This window comes from Salmo trutta, chromosome 18, assembly GCF_901001165.1.
Source record: "Salmo trutta chromosome 18, fSalTru1.1, whole genome shotgun sequence".
Taxonomy (NCBI): domain Eukaryota; kingdom Metazoa; phylum Chordata; class Actinopteri; order Salmoniformes; family Salmonidae; genus Salmo; species Salmo trutta.
This window is the reverse complement of record NC_042974.1, coordinates 19,226,187-19,249,834: the sequence shown is the minus strand read 5'-3', so window position 1 is coordinate 19,249,834 and position 23,648 is coordinate 19,226,187. Positions and strand designations below refer to the sequence as shown.

The following is a 23,648-nucleotide window of genomic DNA, read 5'->3' as shown; positions in this document are numbered from 1 at the left end:
TCAGGAAGGAGACGCGTTCTGTCTCCTAGAGACGAACATACTTTGGTGCGAAAAGTGCAAATCAATCCCAGGGGGGAGGAAACGGGTACAAAAGTATCTATATCCACAGTAAAATAAGCCCTATATCGACATAACCAGAAAGGCCGCTCAGCAAGGAAGAAGCCACTGCTCCAAAATCGCCATAAAAAAGCCAGACTACGGTTTGCAACTGCACATGGGGACAAAGATTGTACTTTTTGGAGAAATGTCCTTTGGTCTGATGAAACAAAAATAGAAGTGTTTGGCTGTACTGACCATCATTATGTTTGGAGGAAAAGGGGGGAGGCTTGCAAGCCGAAGAACACCATCCCAACCGTGAAGCACTGTTGGAGGTGCTTTGCTGCAGGAGGGACTGGTGCACTTCACAAAATAGATGGCATCATGAGGAAGGACAATTATGTGGATATATTGAAGCAACATCTCAAGACATCAGTCAGGAAGTTAAAGCTTGGTCGCAAATGGGTTTTCCAAATGGACAATGACTGCAAGCATATTTCCAAAGTTGTGGCAAAATGGCTTTAGGACAACAAAGTCAAGGTATTGGAGTGGCCATCACAAAGCCCTGACCTCAATCCCATCGAACATTTGTGGGCAGAACTGAAAAAGCGTGTGCGAGCAAGGAGGCCTACAAACCTGACTCAGTTACACCAGCTCTGTCAGGAGGAATGGGCCAAAATTCACCCAACTTATTGTGGGAAGCTTGTGGAAGGCTACCCAAAATGTTTAACCCAAGTTAATCAATTTAAAGGCAATGCTACCAAATACTAGTTGTGTTTGTAAACTTCTGACCCACTGGGAATGTGATGAAAGAAATAAAAGCTGAAATAAATCATTCTCTCTACTATTATTCTGACATTTCACATTCTTAAATAAAGTGGTGATCCTAATTGACCAAAGACAGAGCATTTTTACTAGGATTAAATGTCAGGAATTGTGAAAAACTGAATTTGTATGTAAACTTCCGACTTCAACTGCATACATGAAGGCAGTGTAAAGTGACTAGGCATCAGGATAGATGTGGTATTTGAGGTAGATATGTACATGAATGCAGTGTAAAGTGACTAGGCATCAGGATAGATGTGGTATTTGAGGTAGATATGTACATGAAGGCAGTGTAAAGTGACTAGGCATCAGGATAGATGTGGTATTTGAGGAAGATATGTACATGAATGCAGGGTAAAGTGACATCAGGATATGTGGTGCTCAGGCTTTCACTCATGTGGTTTGTAGTTTCCTGAACTGGGTGACATTCTATTTGTGTTCCAACCAACTCCTTGTTGTCTCACCAAGGCAACAATGTACCTTAGTGATGGTGTTGAATGCTGTTCAAGCCGTGTGGTTGGTACCCAGGCTAGTGCAGTGGTGACCCTGGCCCTGTTGTACTGCACTGTGGAATCTAGTATGTCTGAATGGCCTCATTGCATTGACAGTATTTACACATTCATGATATCCATCACTATAGGCTTAATTAGGAGCTGTCAAACCTAATCTATCGCATGTTGTGTTTTCTCATCCACAGAGCAGAGAAAACAGAAGTTCTCAGCGATGACCTTCTACAGGTAAATAAATCATTACCTAGGCTACATTTTCTCATTTACTTTACCACAGGGTTCCCCAACTGGTGGCCTGTGGATGATTTTATTTGGCGCCCTAAGTTTTCTGGAAATCTGTTCCAAAGTATTTCCACGCATAATAAAGGGGGGCCGTATACACTGAGTGGACAAAACATTAGGAACACCTTCCTAATATTGAGTTGCACCCCTTTTGCCTTCAGAACAGCCTCAATTCGTCAGGGCATGGACTCTACAAGGTGTCGAAAGTGTTCCAAAGGGATGCTGGCCCATGTTGACTCCAATGCTTCCCTCAGTTGTCAAGTTGGCTGGATGTCCTTTTGGGTGGTAAACCATTCTTGATACACACAGGAAACTATTGAGAGTGAAAGCCCCAGCAGCGTTGCAGTTCTTGACACAAACCGGTGCGCCTGGCACCTACTACCATACCCTGTTCAAAGGCACTTCAATCTGTTGTCTTGCCCATTCACCCTTTGAATGGCACACATACACAATCCATGTCTCAAGGCTTAAAAATCCTTCTTTAACCTGTTTCCTCCCCTTCATCTACACTGATTTGAAGTGGATTGAACAATTGACATCAATAATGGATCATAGTTTTCATCTGGTCAGTCTGTCATCCATAGAGCAGGTGTTCCTAATGTTTTTTTCACTCAAAGTTTGAAATTGTTTTATTCAAATATTGTTTCTGTTTGGGCTTCTTGCGTTCAATTTGCAGTTTACAAATGATTTGTAATTATGTTCCATCCCCCTGACCATCCGCTCGAGTAATAAAAATCGTCCATCAGCTAAATCTAGTTGTTGATCCCTGCTCTACCAACTCATTACATACTGTACCATAATCACTGGAACTGCAGACTCAACATTGTGAATACAACAGGCTAAGCAGAGCCACAGATATTGTCAGCTTCTTCCATATATTGGTAACAAAACAAATTGTAACCACGTTCTGCCAGGAATTCTGATAATCCTTGGTACTAGTGGTGAAAATATGATGACTGTGTGAGTGTATATTCAATTCAGTTTGATACTCTGGGTTCCTCCAGTGCTATTCTCAGTCTGGTTCCCAGGGAAATAGGCTACCCGTTGAGTTTAGAGACAGCAGGTGGAGTTCCTCAGAAATCCGGTTGCTCAGGGAAGACATTCTATACACTCAAAACACTTTATTTCTGTCATTCCGGAATGTTATTTTGTTTTCCTCCGCCCCACTTGAAGTCAGAGGGCGTGTGTGTATACAAACGACGCTACTGAAGAGACAGTCTCCTGCTGTTGCTTCAAGACCTTTTTCTCTTAGTCACATTAGATAAATAGCATGTGGTTGACTGAAGAGAAAAGTATACTGGAAGGAAACAGTCATGGGACCCACACACAGCACTTTGCATGACCGTGTTATGAGGCGTTGTCATAGGAGGGAGTGTCTGTCCAACACAGCTTAGGAATAGCTGCTACGGAGGTGAGGACACTTTACAGTAGCTGACAGTTGACTCTGTTTTGCGTGAGACTTTCCTTTATCAACCTTCCATGGCCCGCTGTGATTTAGACTCCTCTGTCTTCCAAATATCACATCTCTCATGCTACCATGTCAGTCTGAGAACACACTGTTGGATCACTCTCCTGTCCATGGAAGCACTGGAGGCTGGTGCTTTATCACCACGGATCAGTTTTCTGCTTCAGCCAACTCCTGTCTCTGTAGTGCTTGTTGTCATGTCATCCATGTGCTGGATGGATCCATCTGCTGTGAATGAATGGCATGCATAAGAGGCCTTTTAAAGTGGTCAACAGTGCAAACAGATGAAGCATCCAGGCCAGTGTCTTATTCTTAGTCCCCTCTACCTGCCATCACAACACCTGGTCCTCCATGGTGGATCCATGGCATCCCAGAATTCCTCTGCTAGCTCAGCTGTCCATATAGCCACATAGCTCAGCTTCCACAGGGGCACCATTTATATCCCAGGCTGCCTGAATCCACAAAACCCTGCATACACTACATGACCAAAAGTATGTGGACACCTTGTCATACATCTCATTCCAAAATCATGGGCATTAATATCGAGTTGGTACCCCCTTTGCTGCTACAACAGCCTCCACTCTTCTGGGAAGGCTTTCCTCTAGATGTTGGAGCATTGCTGCGGAGACTTGCTCCATTCAACCACAAGCATTAGTGAGTACGGGCAATTAGGCCTGGCTCGCAGTCTGCGTTCCAATTCATCCCAAAGGTGTTCTATAGGGTAGAGGTCAGGGCTCTGCAGGCCAGTCAAGTTCTTCCACACCGATCTCGACAAACCATTTCTATATGGACCTCGCTTTGTGCACAGGGGCATTGCCATGATGAAACAGGAAAGGGCCTTCCTTAAACTGTTGCCACAAAGTTGGAAGCACAGAATCTTCTAGAATGTCATTGTATGCTGTAGCGTTAACATTTCCCTTCACTGGAACTAAGGAGCCTTGCCCAAACCATGAAAAACAGCCCCAGACCATTATTCCTCCTCCACCAAACTTTACAGTTGGTGCTATGCATTGGGGCAGGTAGTGTTCTCCTGGTATCCCCCAAACCCAGATTCAGATTCATCCGTTGGGCTGCCAGATGGTGAAGCGCGATTCATCACTCCAGAGAACGCGTTTTCACTGCTCCAGGGTTCAATGGCAGTGAGCTTTACACCCCTCCAGCCAACGCTTGGCATTGCGCATAGTGATCTTAGGCTTGTGTGCGGCTGCCCGGTCACGGAAACCCATTTCATGAAGCTCCTGGTGAACAGTTATTGTGCTGACGTTGCTTCCAGAGGCAGTTTGTAACTCGGTAGTGGGCGGTCCCGTTCTGTCAGCTTGTGTGGCCTACCACTGTGCTGTTGATGCTCCTAGACATTTCCACTTCACAGTAACAGCACTTACAGTTGACCGGGACAGATCTAGCAGGGCAGAAATTTGACTTGTTGGAAAGGTGGCATCCTATGGCGGTGCCACGTTGAAAGCCACTGAGCTCTTCAGTACGGGCCATTCTAATGCCAATGTTCGTCTATGGAGATTGCATGGCTGTGTGCTCGATTTTTATACACCTGTCAGCAACGGGTGTGGCTGAAATAGCCAAATCCACTAATTTGAAAGGATGTCCACATACCCGGTGTGTATATATAGTGTAGTTTTCACACACTCCAGAGAAAGCTTACCGTAATTTTCTCAATGGCTCTGTGTGATGATGGCTCTGGCATTTTGTGTTCTATAATGGGGAGGCTTCCTGAGCTCTTGCCAGTCCGGATTCTGCTTTAGCCAATAATGGCTGTCTCCTTTACTCTGTCAGGAACGAGAAGCCAACCTGGTTACCAAGCAAGCTTAGACTGACTTCAAAAAAACAAATGATATTCACAACAGGGGAATTATGGGTACTCTGAGTGTTGTTTAGGAATCCAACCCTCTTCTATGTTGTTTACTGCTGCGTGTGTTTAGACACACAGACACGCTCTCACACCCTTTCTCTGGCTAGCCGTGCCGTGTGCTTGTCTGGACATCTTATCAGTCCTGGCACAAACACACTGGTCAGTCACATTACAGTGGGGATTCCCTGCTCAGTGGATGTGTCATAGACCAAACTAGGCTCTGAGCTGATCAGTTAGCCAGACAGAAGTTGTTGTACTCTTTCAGATCCTTCTGGTCTGTTTGTTTGTCTGTTTAGTCCTTTGTCTTCAGTGTCTGATGTCTCTGTCTGGGAAGTCTGCCTCTGTCTGGAAGTCTGCCTCTGTCTGGGAGGTCAGTCTCTGTGTATGATGTTGGGGTGAGTGTGTCATGTCAGCATGTAAGAATGTGATGGAAAAGAGAAAACGACAGTGGCACCCCTGGCGCCATGTAATGAAAAACACACACATCCCCAGGATCTCCCCCTGTAGAGAAGAATGAGGTGGAACTCCAGTCAGAGGAATCCCCTGTTCCTGTGCCATGTGCTAACAGGGCCCAGCCCGAACACACAGCATTCCCCATTCCTGTGCAGGAGGCAGGAGACCACCTCCACACTGTCTGACCCCAGAGAGAGCGGTGGAGAGAGAGAGAGAGGTGTGGAGGAATCAGCCGTTTGAATTCCCGAGTTCGAGTTCTGTTTTTATAACACAATTGTCATGGTTTCTGTTGATCTGTTCTGACAGTCTGTCCGTCTGTCCCCTGGCTGCTCTATTCCCAAAGGCATTGTTCTGAGCTGTCAATTTCCCCCCCCCTCCCTCCCTCCCTCCCTCCCTCCCTCCCTCCCTCCCCCTGTAGTTTTCTGTGCAGGTGCATTTAGTATTACATTCTTGCTTATTTAAAAAAAAAGACACTCCATGTTCCAGACTGGGCATGTTCTGTACAACAGACACTCCATGTTCCAGACTGGCAACAAATAGCATAACAATGCTCTAAAGAAGAGTAAAAATACATTTCTATGTAGTTCGTTAGACAGATTGCAGACAACACTGTGGAAGTTGCCATACAGTTTCACCATCTGACAGCTGGACAAGGCTGGCCAAGTTCCTCTGCAGTATGAAGTAGTTTTCTGCCCTGGCTTCAGAGTGCTGTGAAATTACAATTTCAGCGCATTCATCTGCCCATTTTAATGCTCCAAACAACAGTAACAGCCCAGCAACAGTCTCCATGAAGACGCTTCCGATGAGTCATCCGTTTCATAGAAAACATCATTCATGCCTGACCTTTGACCTCCATGTAGCTGACTGGACTTCAATGAAGCGGCCGTCAACAGGCAGGGACGAGGGAGATTAGAGGAATATAGTTACATGTCAACACCATTCATTCTACTGGACAGTTGTCAGAGGACCAAAAGGGCTGAGAAAGATGGATCAGTGCAGTTCTAAACTACAGGCATAACCTTTCAACTCAGTGTCCCTAACTCCAGGAACTGTCTACATCTTCTGCGCTACAAAGTTCCTCCACGAACATTTTGTTTTTATAAACAGAGTTGAGTTCCCTTTCTTACTGTGACAAAGCAGTGTGGAACATATTGCATTGCTAACCTTGTTACACTATAAAACACAAGACGATGCATTTAATCATTCAAACATACTGGTTTTTATGAAAATCGTTTCCCATGTCTATAGCCTGTAGCTGCTTTACCAGCGAGTTGTGTACCACATCACAGTAAAGATCTGGCTGTATGTAAGTGGTCGTTTGTCGTGCACAGATTGAGCGGCGCATGGAGATGGTGCGTGTCGTCTCCCACAACACACACAAGAGGATGGTCACGTGTCTGCAGGGCCACATTGGCACCGACGCAGAGAAGAGACATGTAAGTACAGGTATCATTAACATTATTCCTGACCAAATTGTCTGAATCACTAGATCAAAGATAAGCATATATGTATTATTTATTTCCCATTAACTCTTCACCTACCTGATTAACACTAGATTACCCTGCCCCCTTGAAAATAATATTCTATATCAGCAATTATTTTTATTTTTTTTACCACATGATCCAACATGTTCAATTGTGTCAATGCCAGTCTGTACCACGCCTATACACAGGAAATGGTCAGGTAAAAAGACACATTTTTACTTTCTCATAGCTACATCTCTAGCTATGCTCAACCCTCCTTCCATGTATTTCATTAGAGCTGTATGGGAATAGAAAGGAATAATGAGACGTCATACGGTGTCTAGTTGTTACGGTATGTCAAATTAGCTCTTATCACAATAACCGTAACATCCTCATTCTTTCTACCGTTCTATATTGTCCAAATTAATGAAAATGGGCTTTCCATTGATAAACCCTCAAAAGGAAAGCACTAGAAACGTCTTGTTGGTGCCTGTATACATATCTCTTTTCCCTTTCTCCCTCTACAAACACACCTCACAGAAAAAGCTTCCTCTGACAGCGCTGTCTCAAGCCATGGTGGACGGAGGCAGTCAGCTGGGAGAGGAGTCTCTGATTGGGTGAGTGAGGGTGAATTGACAGGTTAGACAACCAATCGTCTGTCTGACACTGTGGTTATATGGAACAGATGAACCCAAGAGAGATGGAGAACATGTGGCTAACAAACTGACCCAATTATTATCAGTGGTCTTTTCAGTCATTTCTTGTTTTTGTGGAGGATCAGAAAGTGTCTAGTGTGGATGTCTATCCACATAATGAGGATGTTTGCCAGACTTATTCTCCATTTAACAGAACGAGCTACATTGTTGCCTTGTTCGCATAGTAAGACAGTGACAGAAACAGACAGGCACTCAGACTAGAGGATGTAGAAACTACCCAGAGATTTACTGTTACTGTCTGCTTTTAGGAGGAAGTGAATCTATCTCATTTGACAACTTGCCAATGTTTAATATGATGTATTTGTGGATGTGGAATGATGGATTTGGAAGGTATTGTCAAAGGCGACTGGTGATGAATGCGACATTTACAGTACCAGTCAAAAGTTTGGACAGACACTATTTTTACTATTTTCTACATTGTCGAATAATAGTAGTAACCAAAAAAGTGTTAAACAAATCAAAATATATTTTATATTTGAGATTCTTCAAAATAGCCACACCTTGATGACAGCTTTGCACACTTTTGGCATTCTCTCAACCAGCTTCATGAGGTAGTCACCTGGAATGCATTTCAATTAACTGGTTTGCCTTGTTTGAAAGTTAATTTGTGGAATTTCTTTCCTTAATGTGTTTGAGCCAATCAGTTGTGTTGTGACAAGGTAGGGGTGGTATACACAAGCGCTACGATAAAACTGGGTCTCATGAGGACCGCCACAGGAAAGGAAGACCCAGAGCTGCAGAGGATAAGTTCATTAGTTACCAGCCTCAGAAAATGCAGCACAAATAATTGCTTCACAGAGTTCAAGTAACAGACACATCTCAACATCAACTGTTCAGAGGTGACTGTGTGAATCAGGCCTTCATGGTCAAATTGCTGCAAAGAAACCACTACCAAAGGACACCAATAAGAAGTGACTTGCTTGAGCCAAGAAACACGAGCAATGGACATTAGACTGGTGGACATCTGTCCTTTGGTCTGATGAGTCAAAATGTGAGATTTTTGTTTCCAACCGCTGTGTCTTTGTGAGACGCAGAGTAGGTGAACGGATGATCTCCGCATGTGTAGTTCCCACTGTGAAGCATGGAGGAGGAGTTGTGATGGTGTGAGGTTGCTTTGCTGGTGACGCTGTCTGTGATTTATTTAAAATTCAAGACACACTTTCTGCAGTGATACGCCTTCCCATCTGGTTTGCAATTAGTGGGACTATCATTTGTTTTTCAATAGAACAATGACCCAACACACCTCCAGGCTGTGTAAAGGCTATTTGACCAAGACCGAGAGTGATTGAGTGCTGCACCAGATGTCCTGGCCTCCAATCACCTGACGTCAACCCAATTGAGATGGTTTGGGATGAATTGGACAGCAGAGTGAAGGAAAAGCAGCCAACAAGTGTTCCGCATACGTGGGAATTCCTTCAAGACTGTTGGAAAAGCATTCCTGGTGAAGCTGGTTGAGAGAATGCCAAGAGTGTGCAGAGCTGTCATTAATGCAAAGGGCGGTTACTTTGGAAACTTTTCTTTTGGTTACTACATGATTCCATATGTGTTATTTCATAGTGTTGATGTCTTCACTATTATTACAATATAAAAAAGAGTAAAAATAAAGAAACAGTGAAAAAGTAGGTGTATCCAAACTTTTGACTGGTACTGTAGATGACCCTCAGCAGTTATTCGTCATTCATTTGAAGGACAGTAATGGTGACTTCTGACCCCGATGGCTCTTCCTGTGGCATCTGAATAACCTTTGACCTGTATGTGTGTGTCTCCTCCTGACAGGAAAATGATGGAGGTGTGTGGGGAGGCAGAGAACAGGCTGGCGTCAGAGCTGCTGCAGCATGAGGTTCAGATAGAGAAAGACGTGCTAGACCCCCTCAACCAGCTAGCAGAGGTGAGGAGGAGCTATTGAGTGCCTTATTCCATCCAAACCTGTATAAAGAGCATCCAATATTTAGTCAAAACCATACATAAATAATTGAGTCAATATTCAATGTGTATTTGGAAAAGTGCCATACGTTCTTAACAGACGTGAACATCCATATTCTCAGGTGGACATTCCCAACATCCTGAAACAGAGGAAGCAGCTAGCCAGGCTAGTTCTTGACTATGATTCTGCCAGAGCGAGGTGAGCCTGTGTACATGTATCACCTGTATTAACATTTAGATTGTGCTATAACATGTTTTAAAGTTTATAACAACGTTCTAACCTGTTCTGCGGTCTACCCCTTCCAGGTGGTTGCAGGCAACCAAGTCGATAATCTCAGGAACAAACACTCAAGCACTGACGGCCAAGGCAGACCTGCTCAAAGAGGAGGTGGATGAAGCTATGAATAAAATGGAACTGTGCAAGGTAAGGCCTTAAATGGATAAATCACCCCACAGTTAAGTTTGTCTGACGTTCTGCTATATGAATTAGGATAAATCACAGGCCTCAATCCCAGATGAATGGTAGTTGCTCACATGAGGAGAAGAGGAAGTGACACTATGGAAAGTTTTGACAGAAGAAGGTAAGGACGGATGGATATTCCATGCCCAGTACCGTTATGGCTGTTTGATTTAGGAAGAAGGAATGCCCAGTCAGCTGTGTGTGTGTGCCTCTCTCTGTGAAGTGCTGCGGACTGAGAGTATTGTGTGTATTGAGTTAGTGGTGTGTGTCAGGTCTTCTATCTAGGAAGCTACATGATTAAGTGCTTTCCTTCCTCTGCGCTCCAGGCCTGTTCAGCCGTGCTCTACACTGCTACTATACCCTAGCCCTGTCAACAGCAGACAGATTTATGAGTCACTGTGGAAGGCCTAATGACCCTACCCAGCGCTAACACTAACAGAGCTGCCACCTGAAATACATTGATTGGGTTTTGATATAAAGGAGACCAGAGAGGTGGATGGGTTTAGGTCGATATAAAACAGGCAGGAATTTGCCTTTTATAGTGAAATTACTGTTGATGGATCACATGTTTTAAGCCCTGAGAGTTGGTCCTTCTCTGTCATCTGCTTCTAATGATCTCTTGTCTGCTCCTCTCTCTCAGGATCAACTGGCTGCAGACATGTACAATTTCTTCTCAAAGGAAGGGGACTATGCCCGCTACTACGTAATGGTGAATCAGAGTGTGTGTGGGAATGTTCATAGCTGTTGGGTGACTGGTGAACAGTTTGTTTGGTTTGTTGTTCCTCTCATTGTTGACTGACTCTCTTTTTCTCTCCTCTCTTTCGCTCCCCTTTTCGCTCGCTTGCTCTCCTTTTCTCTCGCTCGCTCGCTCTCCTTTTCTCTCGCTCGCTCGCTCTCCTTTTCTCTCGCTCGCTCTCCTTTTCTCTCGCTCGCTCGCTCTCCTTTTCGCTCGCTCGCTCGCTCTCCTTTTCGCTCGCTCGCTCGCTCTCCTTTTCGCTCGCTCGCTCGCTCTCCTTTTCGCTCGCTCGCTCGCTCTCCTTTTCGCTCGTTCGCTCTCCTTTTCGCTCGCTCGCTCGCTCTCCTTTTCGCTCGCTCGCTCTCCTTTTCGCTCGCTCGCTCTCCTTTTCGCTCGCTCTTTTCGCTCGCTCGCTCTTTTCTCTCGCTCGCTCGCTCTTTTCTCTCGCTCGCTCGCTCTCCTTTTCTCTCGCTCGCTCGCTCTCCTTTTCTCTCGCTCGCTCGCTCTCCTTTTCTCTCGCTCGCTCTCCTTTTCTCTCGCTCGCTCGCTCTCCTTTTCTCTCGCTCGCTCGCTCTCCTTTTCTCTCGCTCGCTCGCTCTCCTTTCTCTCGCTCGCTCGCTCGCTCGCTCTCCTTTTCGCTCGCTCGCTCTCCTTTTCTCTCGCTCGCTCGCTCTCCTTTTCGCTCGCTCGCTCGCTCTCCTTTTCGCTCGCTCGCTCTCCTTTTCTCTCGCTCGCTCGCTCGCTCTCCTTTTCTCTCGCTCGCTCGCTCGCTCTCCTTTTCTCTCGCTCGCTCGCTCGCTCTCCTTTTCTCTCGCTCGCTCGCTCGCTCTCCTTTTCTCTCGCTCGCTCTCCTTTTCTCTCGCTCGCTCGCTCTCCTTTTCTCTCGCTCGCTCGCTCGCTCTCCTTTTCTCTCGCTCGCTCGCTCGCTCTCCTTTTCTCTCGCTCGCTCGCTCGCTCTCCTTTTCTCTCGCTCGCTCTCCCTTTTCTCTCGCTCGCTCGCTCGCTCTCCTTTTCTCTCGCTCGCTCTCCTTTTCTCTCGCTCGCTCTCCTTTTCTCTCGCTCGCTCTCCTTTTCTCTCGCTCGCTCGCTCTCCTTTTCGCTCGCTCTCCTTTCCGCTCGCTCGCTCGCTCTCCTTTCCGCTCGCTCGCTCGCTCTCCTTTTCGCTCGCTCGCTCGCTCTCCTTTTCGCTCGCTCGCTCTCCTTTTCTCTCGCTCGCTCGCTCGCTCGCTCTCCTTTTCGCTCACTCGCTCTCCTTTTCTCTCTCGCTCGCTCGCTCGCTCGCTCTCCTTTTCGCTCACTCGCTCTCCTTTTCTCTCTCGCTCGCTCGCTCTCCTTTTCGCTCGCTCGCTCGCTCTCCTTTTCGCTCGCTCGCTCTCCTTTTCGCTCGCTCGCTCGCTCTCCTTTTCTCGCTCGCTCGCTCGCTCTCCTTTTCTCTCGCTCGCTCGCTCGCTCGCTCTCCTTTTCTCTCGCTCGCTCGCTCTCCTTTTCTCTCTCGCTCGCTCGCTCTCCTTTTCTCTCTCGCTCGCTCGCTCTCCTTTTCTCTCGCTCGCTCGCTCGCTCTCCTTTTCTCTCGCTCGCTCGCTCTCCTTTTCTCTCGCTCGCTCGCTCTCCTTTTCTCTCGCTCGCTCGCTCTCCTTTTCTCTCGCTCGCTCGCTCTCCTTTTCGCTCGCTCGCTCTCCTTTTCGCTCGCTCGCTCGCTCGCTCTCCTTTTCGCTCGCTCGCTCGCTCGCTCTCCTTTTCTCTCGCTCGCTCGCTCGCTCTCCTTTTCTCTCGCTCGCTCGCTCTCCTTTTCGCTCGCTCGCTCGCTCTCCTTTTCTCTCGCTCGCTCGCTCTCCTTTTCGCTCGCTCGCTCGCTCTCCTTTTCTCTCGCTCGCTCGCTCGCTCTCCTTTTCGCTCGCTCGCTCGCTCGCTCTCCTTTTCGCTCGCTCGCTCGCTCTCCTTTTCGCTCGCTCGCTCGCTCTCCTTTTCTCTCGCTCGCTCGCTCGCTCTCCTTTTCTCTCGCTCGCTCTCCTTTTCTCTCGCTCGCTCTCCTTTTCTCTCGCTCGCTCGCTCTCCTTTTCTCTCGCTCGCTCGCTCTCCTTTTCTCTCGCTCGCTCGCTCTCCTTTTCTCTCGCTCGCTCGCTCTCCTTTTCGCTCGCTCGCTCTCCTTTTCGCTCGCTCGCTCTCCTTTTTGCTCGCTCGCTCGCTCTCCTTTTCTCTCGCTCGCTCTCCTTTTCTCTCGCTCGCTCTCCTTTTCTCTCGTTCGCTCGCTCTCCTTTTCTCTCGTTCGCTCGCTCTCCTTTTCTCTCGCTCGCTCTCCTTTTTGCTCGCTCGCTCGCTCTCCTTTTCTCTCGCTCGCTCTCCTTTTCTCTCGCTCGCTCTCCTTTTCTCTCGCTCGCTCGCTCTCCTTTTCTCTCGCTCGCTCGCTCTCCTTTTCTCTCGCTCGCTCGCTCTCCTTTTCTCTCGCTCGCTCGCTCTCCTTTTCTCTCGCTCGCTCGCTCTCCTTTTCGCTCGCTCTCCTTTTCGCTCGCTCGCTCGCTCTCCTTTTCGCTCGCTCGCTCGCTCTCCTTTTCTCTCGCTCGCTCGCTCTCCTTTTCTCTCGCTCGCTCGCTCTCCTTTTCGCTCGCTCGCTCGCTCTCCTTTTCTCTCGCTCGCTCGCTCTCCTTTTTGCTCGCTCGCTCTCCTTTTCTCTCGCTCGCTCTCCTTTTCTCTCGCTCGCTCTCCTTTTCTCTCGCTCGCTCGCTCGCTCTCCTTTTCGCTCGCTCGCTCGCTCTCCTTTCTCTCGCTCGCTCTCCTTTTCTCTCGCTCGCTCGCTCTCCTTTTCTCTCGCTCGCTCGCTCTCCTTTTCTCTCGCTCGCTCGCTCGCTCTCCTTTTCTCTCGCTCGCTCGCTCTCCTTTTCTCTCGCTCGCTCGCTCGCTCTCCTTTTCTCTCGCTCGCTCGCTCGCTCTCCTTTTCTCTCGCTCGCTCTCCTTTTCTCTCGCTCGCTCTCCTTTTCTCTCGCTCGCTCGCTCGCTCTCCTTTTCTCTCGCTCGCTCGCTCTCCTTTTTGCTCGCTCGCTCGCTCTCCTTTTCTCTCGCTCGCTCTCCTTTTCTCTCGCTCGCTCGCTCGCTCTCCTTTTCGCTCGCTCGCTCGCTCGCTCTCCTTTTCTCTCGCTCGCTCTCCTTTTCTCTCGCTCGCTCTCCTTTTCTCTCACTCGCTCGCTCGCTCTCCTTTTCTCTCGCTCGCTCGCTCTCCTTTTCTCTCGCTCGCTCGCTCTCCTTTTCTCTCGCTCGCTCGCTCGCTCTCCTTTTCTCTCGCTCGCTCGCTCGCTCTCCTTTTCTCTCGCTCGCTCGCTCGCTCTCCTTTTCTCTCGCTCGCTCGCTCGCTCTCCTTTTCTCTCGCTCGCTCGCTCTCCTTTTCGCTCGCTCGCTCGCTCTCCTTTTCGCTCTCCTTTTCGCTCGCTCGCTCGCTCTCCTTTTCGCTCGCTCGCTCGCTCTCCTTTTCGCTCGCTCTCCTTTTCCCTCGCTCGCTCACTCTCCTTTTCGCTTGCTTGCTCTCCTTTTCTCTCTCTCTCCCTCCTCCACACTGTTCTGTTGTGTTCCCAGCTCTTAGAGGCCCAAGCTGATTACCATAGAAAATCTCTGACTGTCCTCGAGAGTGTCCTACCAACCATACAAGCACAGCAAGGTACACTATACTCCTGCCCCCCCCCCCAAAAAAACCCTCTCGTAGCCAGGTGCAGTACAGCCCAGTTCCCCTCTCCCTGTGCTGGTTGAAGTTGCCCAGAAGTTATCCTCCTCCAATCTTGTCCTACTCCCCTCCTAAAATCCCTCTTAGCGAGATACAGACCAGTCCTCACCACCTCCTTCTAAAAACCCCTCTTTCTATTTCTCGTCACAGGCTCGTTTTTCCTTCAGACCATAAAGGTTTAACTGAGCGTGACACAGGAACTCTGTCCATTAGTACCATGATGATATTGTTGGGTCAGGCTAAAGTCTTAAGTTACCATCTAGGTCTAGGCCAGGCATTCCCAAACTGGGGTACGCGCAATGCCGTCGGATGTACGCCAAATAAAAATGTGATTCACATTAAAAATATTTTTTTTTTCTTCACATTTTCAAACAGTCCATTAATATTTCCCAACGGGGGAGATTTTTTCCTCGCCTGAGTAGCCTCGTTTCACTGCCAAAAATAAAGTTAAACCATCTAGTGTTCTGCGTAATAACAACACAATGTCAAATACAGGTAGCCTAGTCAAATAATTAACATCCAATCACATTAACTGTTACTCTCTCGCGGGAATTCCACTAATGATCCATATGTAGCCAAATGTAGCTGCTGCTGATGTTGGTATCTGTACTGATGGCGCAAAAGCCATGACAGGGAGACATAGTGGAGTGGTAACGCGGGTGCAAGCAGTTGCTCCCGGTGCAGCATCCACCGGGAGGCTCTTGCTGCCAAGGGAATGCCCGACAGCTTGAAAGACGTTTTGGACACTACAGTGAAAATGGTTAACTTTGTTAAAGCAAGACCCCTGAACTGTCGTGTATTTTCTGCATTATGCAATGATATGGGCAGCGACCATGTAACAATTTTACAACATACAGAAGTGCGCTTGTTATCAAAGGGCAAATTATTGGCACGTTTTTTTGAATTGAAAGACAAGCTTAATGTTTTCTTTACTGACCATAATTTTCACTCTCAGTTTCTCACATGACTGGACTACCTGGGTGATGTTTTTTCTCGCCTGAATGATCTGAATCTAGGATTACAGGGACTCTCCGCAACTATATTCAATGTGCGGGACATATTGAGGCAATAATTAAGAAGTTGGAGCTCTTCTCTGTCTGCATTAACAAGGACAACACACAGGTCTTTCCTTCATTGTATGATTTTTTTGTGTGCTAATGAACTCAAGCTTACGGACAATGTCAAATGTGATAGCAAGCACCTGAGTGAGTTGGGTGCGCAATTACACAGGTACTTTCCCGAAACAGATGAGACAAACTGGATTCGTTATCCCTTTCATGCCCTGCCTCCAGTCCACTTATCGATATCTGAACAAGAGAGCCTCATCGAAATTGCAACAAGTGGTTCTGTGAAAATTTAATCAGAAGCCACTGCCAGATTTCTGGATTGGGCTGCGCTCAGAGTATCCTGCCTTGGCAAAGCGCGCTGTTAAGACACTGATGCCCATTGCAACCACGTACCTGCACTACCGTTCAAAAGTTTGGGGTCACTTAAAAATGTCATTGTTTTTGAAAGAAAAGCATTTTTTTTTGTCCATTTTAAAATAACATCAAATTGATCAGAAATACAGTGTAGACATTGTTAATGTTGCAAATGACTATTGAAGCTGGAAACGGCAGATTTGATGGCATATCTATATAGGCGTACAGAGGCCCATTATCAGCAACCATCACTCCTGTGTTCCAATGGCACGTTGTGTTAGCTAATCCAAGTTTATCATTTTTAAAAGGCTAATTGCAATTTTGTCACCACAGCTGAAAATGGTTGTTCTGATTTAAAGAAGCAATTAAAGCTGGCCTTTAGACTAGTTGAGTATCTGGAGCATCAGCATTTGTGGGTTCGATTATAGGCTCAAAATGTCCAGAAACAAAGACCTTTCTTCTGAAACTCGTCAGTCTATTCTTGTTCTGAGAAATGAAGGCTATTCCATGCGAGAAATTGCCAAGAAACTGAAGATCTCGTACAACTCTGTGTACTACTCCCTTCACAGAACAGCGCAAACTGGCTCTAACCGGAATAGAAAGAGGAGTGGGAGGCCCCAGTGCACAACTGAGCAAGAGGACAAGTACATTAGTGTCTAGTTTGAGAAACAGATGCCTCACAAGTCCTCAACTGGCAGCTTCATTAAATAGTACCCGCAAAACACCTGTCTCAACGTCAACAGTGAAGAGGCGACTCCGGCATGCTGGCCTTCTAGGCAGAAGTTGTATACAAGCAACTCGATCCAGACCATTCCGCACGTTCTGAAGTTGGAACGGCAGTTCTAGCATAGGCGGCGGAATAATAATAATAAGAGGAAGTATGTTGAATATCTAAGCTGGGGCTGCTGCCGCTATTCCCACCAATAAATGTAGTGTGTGCGTGTCAGGCTTACAATGATGGCAAAAAAACAACATTTGAGAGTGCGCTGACCCTGGTGCTAGAGGGGGTACGCAGCTGGAGGTTGAACGTTTGAAAGGGTACAGGCCTATAAAAAGTTTGGGAACCACTGGTCTAGGCTATGCATTGTCACCCTGCCTGCATAGGCTACAGCTGCTTGCATCTTGTTTTTTGTTAGACCACTTCAATCACTTATAACAAACTATATTAAAGTGGCACATCAACCATCTCTCGGTTGAAGTATTTGCTTATTTTTGTAAATGATGTCTGAAGGCATCTGGCAGGCTGTGGCATGTAGGTTATTGCTTATTGTTCCTGTAGAACTGATTGCAGGGAAGGCATTAATTTAGCTGTTTCCACTCTTTTTAGTGTGGGCTCTCTCTCCCTCTTTCTCTCCCTTTCCCTCTGTGTTCTGCAGGCTGGTTTTTCTCCAGTAAACAGAGTGTGGTCTAAATCAACCCTTCTCTCCCAGCATGTGGTTTATGATGACTCAAACATTCCACACATCAGATCTACCTGGGCTTTCCTTTCCACTGAGTGCACAGAAACTCACCAACACATGCCATGGATGGAGACAGTGTGGTTATTATTTATAGATATATCTATTGGAGGAGTGAGTGACTGATGGTTGGCCAGAGGGGACGTTGTTGACCTAGAAATCTACCATCCCCTGGCCTCCTAACCCCTCATCCACAGTCATCCTACCGCCCTCTCTTTCTGCAGACCCGTAACAACTTTAGTTTTGTTACCACCATGCCAACAGTGCTACACTGTCTCTCTCTCCCCCGTCAGACTCGTGGACAGAGAAGCCAGCGTTTGGGACGGGGCTGGAGGAGCATCTGAAGAGGAGCAGCAGAGAGATCGCTCTGCCCTTAGAGGCCTGCATCATGATGCTGCTGGAGACTGGCATGAAGGAGGAGGTAGGGAGAGAGGGATGGATGGATGAATTGAAGCATTGGGGGAGCGAGGTAGAGGGGGAGAAAGGGAAGGGGGATCATAGTTGAGGACAAAGAAATGTAAATATGGATGTGTGAATGAAATAATACAAGGATGAATGAACACATGCAGAAACTTTTTGTGGAAAGGGCCCAAACATGAAACGTAAAATGCACTTAAAACCTCTTAAATGTTATCTACATAATCCCCAGAAGTAATTATTTATCGTGAGGGCCTTAAACAATAACTAGTAATGCTGCATACTCCAAGAAAGTTTAAAATATCACCTTTCATGAAAAATGTGTATAAATTGCTGAGGTGTCGTCACAGGCTCAAGTACACAGTACATCATCAAATATTTCATTTTCATTATATTTGTATTTCCTATTCAACAAAAATGTATGAATAAGGCTTTTCTAAATATAGTATAATAAATGTATAAAACGACTAAGTATAAAATGTCACCTTATTACTGTAAAATACATGATATATTTAGTGTTAGAGAAAATGTGCATATTTTGTAAAGGGGTCTCTTCATCAAAACGTCTGCCCCCAACATTTGCCTCCATTAGTTAAATAAAAATAAAATCACTTTGAAAGTTTCACAGAGGTCTAACTTGGCTCGTTAGGAACTCACCTTTCATGCCATATTAATCTTGTCCGTCTAAGTGTTTTTTTTGTTTAAAATCTACTGGCTATAAATCTATCCCTGAATGTGCTACATCTACAAAACCACTCTCTCCTACTGCAGTACGATGTAAGGATTCAAGGCATATGTGTTGTTAGTGGCTGTGACGTAGGGTTCAGCCAGGAGCTGGACAGTCAGAATAGCGAATTAAATGGTAGGAGGGACATCCCATCTTCAAGTGGTGTCAGATTTCACATCCTGCTTCACACATGCAGAAGAGACATAGTCCTGTGTCTGTAAGAATCAGGGCTACCGCTCGATGCAAGCCATTTCCATCTATGGTGTCCACATATCGATTTGTAAGCTAAGATGTCAGTCTGAACCAGTGCCAGAACCACACAGGGCCCCAAAACAGGGGACTCTACAACTTTTTTTTATTGTTTTATTTCACCTTTATTTAACCAGGTAGGCCAGTTGAGAACAAGTTCTCATTTACAACTGCGACCTGGCCAAGATAAAGCAAAGCAGTGTGGCACAAACAACAACACAGAGTTACACATGGAATAAACGAATGTACAGTCAATAACACAATAGAGAAAAAAAGTCTATATACAGTGTGTGCAAATGGCGTGAGGAGGTAAGGCAATAAATAGGCCATAGTAGCGAAGTAATTACAATTTAGCAAATTAACACTGGAGTGATAGATGTGCAGATGATGATGTGCAAGTAGAAATACTGGTGTGCAAAAGAGCAAAAAAGTTAATAAAAACAATATAGGGGGATGAGGTAGGTAGATTGGATGGGCTACTTACAGATGGGCTATGTACAGCTGCAGCGATCGGTTAGCTGCTCAGATAGCTGATATTTAAAGTTAGTGAGGGAGATATAAGTCTCCAACTTCAGCGATTTTTGTAATTCGTTCCAGTCATTGGCAGCAGAGAACTGGAAGGAAAGGCGGCCAAAGGAGGTGTTGGCTTTTGGGGATGACCAGTGAGATATACCTGCTGGAGCGCGTGCTACGGGTGGGTGTTGTTATCGTGACCAGTGAGCTGAGATAAGGCGGAACTTTACCTAGCAAAGACTTTTATAGATGACCTGGAGCCAGTGGGTCTGGCGATGAATATGTTGCGAGGGCCAGCCGACGAGAGCGTACAGGTCGCAGTGGTGGGCGGTATATGGGGCTTTGGTGACAAAACGGATGGCACTGTGATAGACTGCATCCAGTTTGCTGAGTAGAGTGTTGGGAGGCTATTTTGTATATGACATCGCCGAAGTCGAGGATCGGTAGGATTGTCAGTTTTACGAGAGTATGTTTGGCGGAGTGAGTGAAGGAGGCTTCGTTGCGAAATAGGAAGCCGATTCTAGATTTAATTTTGGATTAGAGATGTTTAATATGAGTCTGGAAGGAGAGTTTACAGTCTAGCCAGACACCTAGGTATTTGTAGTTGTCCACTAAGTCAGACCCATCCAGAGTAGTGATGCTAGTCGGGCGGGCGGGTGGTGTCGGGTGGTGCCTCTACACAGAATGGTGTCGTCTGCGTAGAGGTGGATCAGGGAAACACCCGCAGCAAGAGCAACATTGTTGATATATACAGAGAACATTTTAGAAAGAGGGTCCAGATTGTCTAGCCCAGCTGATTTGTATGGGTCCAGGTTTTGCACCTCTTTCAGAACATCTGCTATCTGGATTTGGGTGAAGGAGAAGCTGGGGAGGCTTGGGCAAGTAGCTGTGGGGGGTGCAGAGCTGTTGGCCGGGGTTGGGGTAGCCAGGAGGAAAGCATGGCCAGCCGTAGAGAAATGCTTTTTGAAATTCTCGATTATTGTGGATTTATCGATGGTGACAGTGTTTCCTAGCCTCAGTGCAGTGGGCAGCTGGGAGGATGTGCTCTTATTCTCCATGGACTTTACAGTGTCCCAAAACCTTTTGGAGTTAGAGCTACAGGATGCAGATTTCTGTTTGAAAAAGCTAGCCTTTGCTTTCCTAACTGACTGCGTGTATTGGTTCCTGACTTCCCTGAAAAGTTGCATATCGCGGGGACTATTCGATGCTAGTGCAGTCCGCCACAGGAAGTTTTTGTGCTGGTAGAGGGCAGTCAGGTCTGGAGTGAACCAAGGACTTTATCTGTTCTTAGTTCTACATTTTTTGAAAGGGGCATGCTTATTTAAGATGGTGAGGAAATTACTTTTAAAGAACGACCAGGCATCCTCTACTGACGGGATGAGGTTAATATCCTTCTATGATACCCGGGCCAGGTCGATTAGAAAGGCCTGCTCGCTGAAGTGTTTTAGGGAGCGTTTGACAGTGATGAGGGGTGGTCGTTTGACTGCGGACCCATAGCGGATGCAGGCAATGAGGCAGTGATTGCTGAGATCCTGATTGAAAACAGCAGAGGTGTATTTGGAGGGCAAGTTGGTCAGGATAATATCTATGAGGGTGCCCATGTTTACGGATTTAGGGTTGTACCTGGTGGGTTCCTTGATCATTTGTGTAAGATTGAGGGCATCTAGCTTAGATTGTTAAATCTAAAAGGTTTAAGAACTGGCCATAAACATATTTGATCCCATACGTTTTGAAATCAATCAATCAAATGTATTTATATAGCCCTTCTTCCATCAGCTGATATCTCAAAGTGCTGTACAGAAACACAGCCTAAAACCCCAAACAGCAAGCAATGCAGGTGTAGAAGCACGGTGGCTAGGAAAAACTCCCTAGAAAGGCCAAAACCTAGGAAGAAACCTAGAGAGGAACCAGGCTATGAGGGGTGGCCAGTCCTCTTCTGGCTGTGCCGGGTGGATATTATAACAGCACATGGCCTAGATGTTCAAATGTTCATAAATGACCAGCATTGTCAAATAATAATAATCATAGTAGTTGTTGAGGGTGCAACAAGTCAGTAACACGAGTAAGTGTCAGTTGGCTTTTTCATAGCCGATCTTTGAGAGTATCTCTACCACTCCTGCTGTCTCTAGAGAGTTGAAAACAGCAGGTCTGGGACAGGTAGCACGTCCCAGACAAACATGAAGAGAGACAGGCCGAAAACATTAAAATCTGCTGCGACGTTCTCTGAGTTCTTTCCACTTGTAAGAAATGCTATAAAGTCCAGAAGTTGTGGGGGGAGCTGGAAAGTTCCCTGTCAGAAGTATTACAATGTAAATGTACTTTTAATCCGCCTGTCTGCATATTTCAAGACATGGCATATGGGGGTGTAGTGAGATACCAATGGGCTGTACGATTCTCTTCTCATCACTCATCTTGAAAAAACGTATACTAAACTTGGAATTCAATCAATCTGCCCTCATTAACACAATGGGAAAATCTAATGATTTATTATTGAAATAGCATGGGCGACTGAGAAACACATTGGTACAATTTAAGGCCAAGTGGCCAACAATAATGCAGGCACTAGGGATGGGGATGTGAGCATGCTGGTCTGGGCAGAGGAGATGTAGTCATTGTTTGTCTGTAAGTTGTTGTTAGTCTAAGTTTGTACAGTGCATTCAGAAAGTTTCCAGACCCCTGGACTTCTTCCACATTTTGTTACGTTACAGCCTCATTCTAAAATTGAAGAAATAATTTTTGTTCCTCATCAATCTACACACAATACCCCATAATGACATCACAATACCCCATAATGACATCACAATACCCAATAATGACATCACAATACCCCATAATGGCAAAGTGGAAACATATTTTTTTTCTGCAAATAATAAAAAATACCTTATTTACATAAGTATTCAGACCCTTTGCCATGAGACTCAAAATTGAGCTCAGGCGCATCATGTTTCCAATGATCATCCTTGAGATTTTTCTACAACTTGATTGGAGTCGACCTGTGGTAAAAGTTCAATTGATTGGACATGATTTGGAAAGGCACACACCTGTCTATACAAGGTTCCACAGTTGACAGTGGATTACAGAGCAAAAATCAAGCCTGGAGGTCAGAGGAAATGTCTGTAGAGCTCTGAGACAGGATTGTGTGCACTGTATCTGGAGTAAAAAAAGAAATCTATATATTATTACAAAAAGAAATGGCAGCAATTATACTGTAATTCCGAATTATACTATGCGTGTTGTTTGCTAGCACAGTTCTAAATCAACTGTGTTTAGTTCTCACCATATTGTCTTCCCATTCATTCTGTGTGAACACAGAACACAGCCTGTGGTGAGAGGAGGGACTGTTTGGGTGGGAGAGAGTAGAAGTTTTGTTTGTGTGTGAATTGAGGTTTATGTTTTGTGTGTGAGGAGAAGCTTTGTGTGTGTGATTGCATGAGAGAGGTCAGTGTGTTTGTGTTTGTATGAGAGTGAGTACAGCGTGTCTGTGCTGATTAAGCACCGTCTGTCTCATCCATCCTGTCTGTGTGTTGTACCAGGGCCTCTTCAGGATCGCAGCAGGGACCTCAAAACTGAAGAAGCTCAAGGCTGCTCTGGACTGTTCCACCTCACAGCTGGAGGAGTTCTACTCGGACCCCCACGCTGTCGCTGGTACGATCCAAACCCCCACTCACATATTATACATGTTTCTACATGTTTCAGGAAGTGTTTTCAAGTAATGTAACTGAAATGATTGTCAGACCATTGCTCACATAAGTCCTTTCATTCCAGGAGCCCTGAAGTCTTACCTGAGAGAACTGCCTGAACCTCTGATGAGCTTCCAGCTTTACGACGAGTGGATTCAGGCATCTAGGTAAGCCACCACCACACACTGCATTCAATAGCAGACATCCATTCAATAGCAGACATACTGTAGCTGTAGAAGGAACCAAGGAAAGTAAAGGAGAAGTAGTAGAAATGAAAAGTCAAAAAGGAGTGAAATGATGGCAACCATGAAACAGATTGTCCCTCTGTGTCTCTCCCCAGTGTTCCAGAGCCAGACAAGCGTCTGCAGGCCCTCTGGGTTGTGTGTGATCAATTACCAAAGAACAACAAAGCCAACCTAAGGTGGGTAACCGATGGACTGGTTCACACAACTTGTGTGATGTTACCCTTTTTCTTAACAGCTAACGTTTGCCTTACCTGTGCCTGTCTCTGTGTCCTGTGTTGTAGGTATCTGGTGAAGTTCCTGTCCAAGCTGGCTCAGGACAGTGAGGTCAACAAGATGACCCCTAGCAACATCGCCATTGTACTGGGACCAAACCTGCTGTGGGCCAAAACAGAGGGGTGAGAAAGAAGGAGAGAAAAGGGGAGAGAGGGGAGGAGAGATGGGGAGTACTCACTATTCAAACTGAGAAACTAAAGTTTGTTCACAAGTTGGTGTCAAAAT

The 23,648-nt window shown here is 46.2% G+C and overlaps 1 protein-coding gene across 1 annotated transcript in view; it reads left to right on the top strand.

The window, feature by feature from the left end:
• The window catches only part of LOC115152948 (rho GTPase-activating protein 17-like), a 42,131-nt gene that overhangs the window by 17,860 nt on the left and 623 nt on the right, over window positions 1–23,648 (top strand). Inside the window, exons 2-14 of the mRNA XM_029697890.1 lie at window positions 1,559–1,598; window positions 6,766–6,870; window positions 7,438–7,514; window positions 9,390–9,501; window positions 9,659–9,735; window positions 9,843–9,960; window positions 10,637–10,705; window positions 14,297–14,378; window positions 17,613–17,740; window positions 22,759–22,870; window positions 22,991–23,072; window positions 23,246–23,326; window positions 23,432–23,545. Coding sequence (XP_029553750.1) covers window positions 1,559–1,598; window positions 6,766–6,870; window positions 7,438–7,514; window positions 9,390–9,501; window positions 9,659–9,735; window positions 9,843–9,960; window positions 10,637–10,705; window positions 14,297–14,378; window positions 17,613–17,740; window positions 22,759–22,870; window positions 22,991–23,072; window positions 23,246–23,326; window positions 23,432–23,545 — 1,197 coding nt within the window. The remainder of the gene's footprint in view (window positions 1–1,558; window positions 1,599–6,765; window positions 6,871–7,437; window positions 7,515–9,389; window positions 9,502–9,658; window positions 9,736–9,842; window positions 9,961–10,636; window positions 10,706–14,296; window positions 14,379–17,612; window positions 17,741–22,758; window positions 22,871–22,990; window positions 23,073–23,245; window positions 23,327–23,431; window positions 23,546–23,648) is intronic.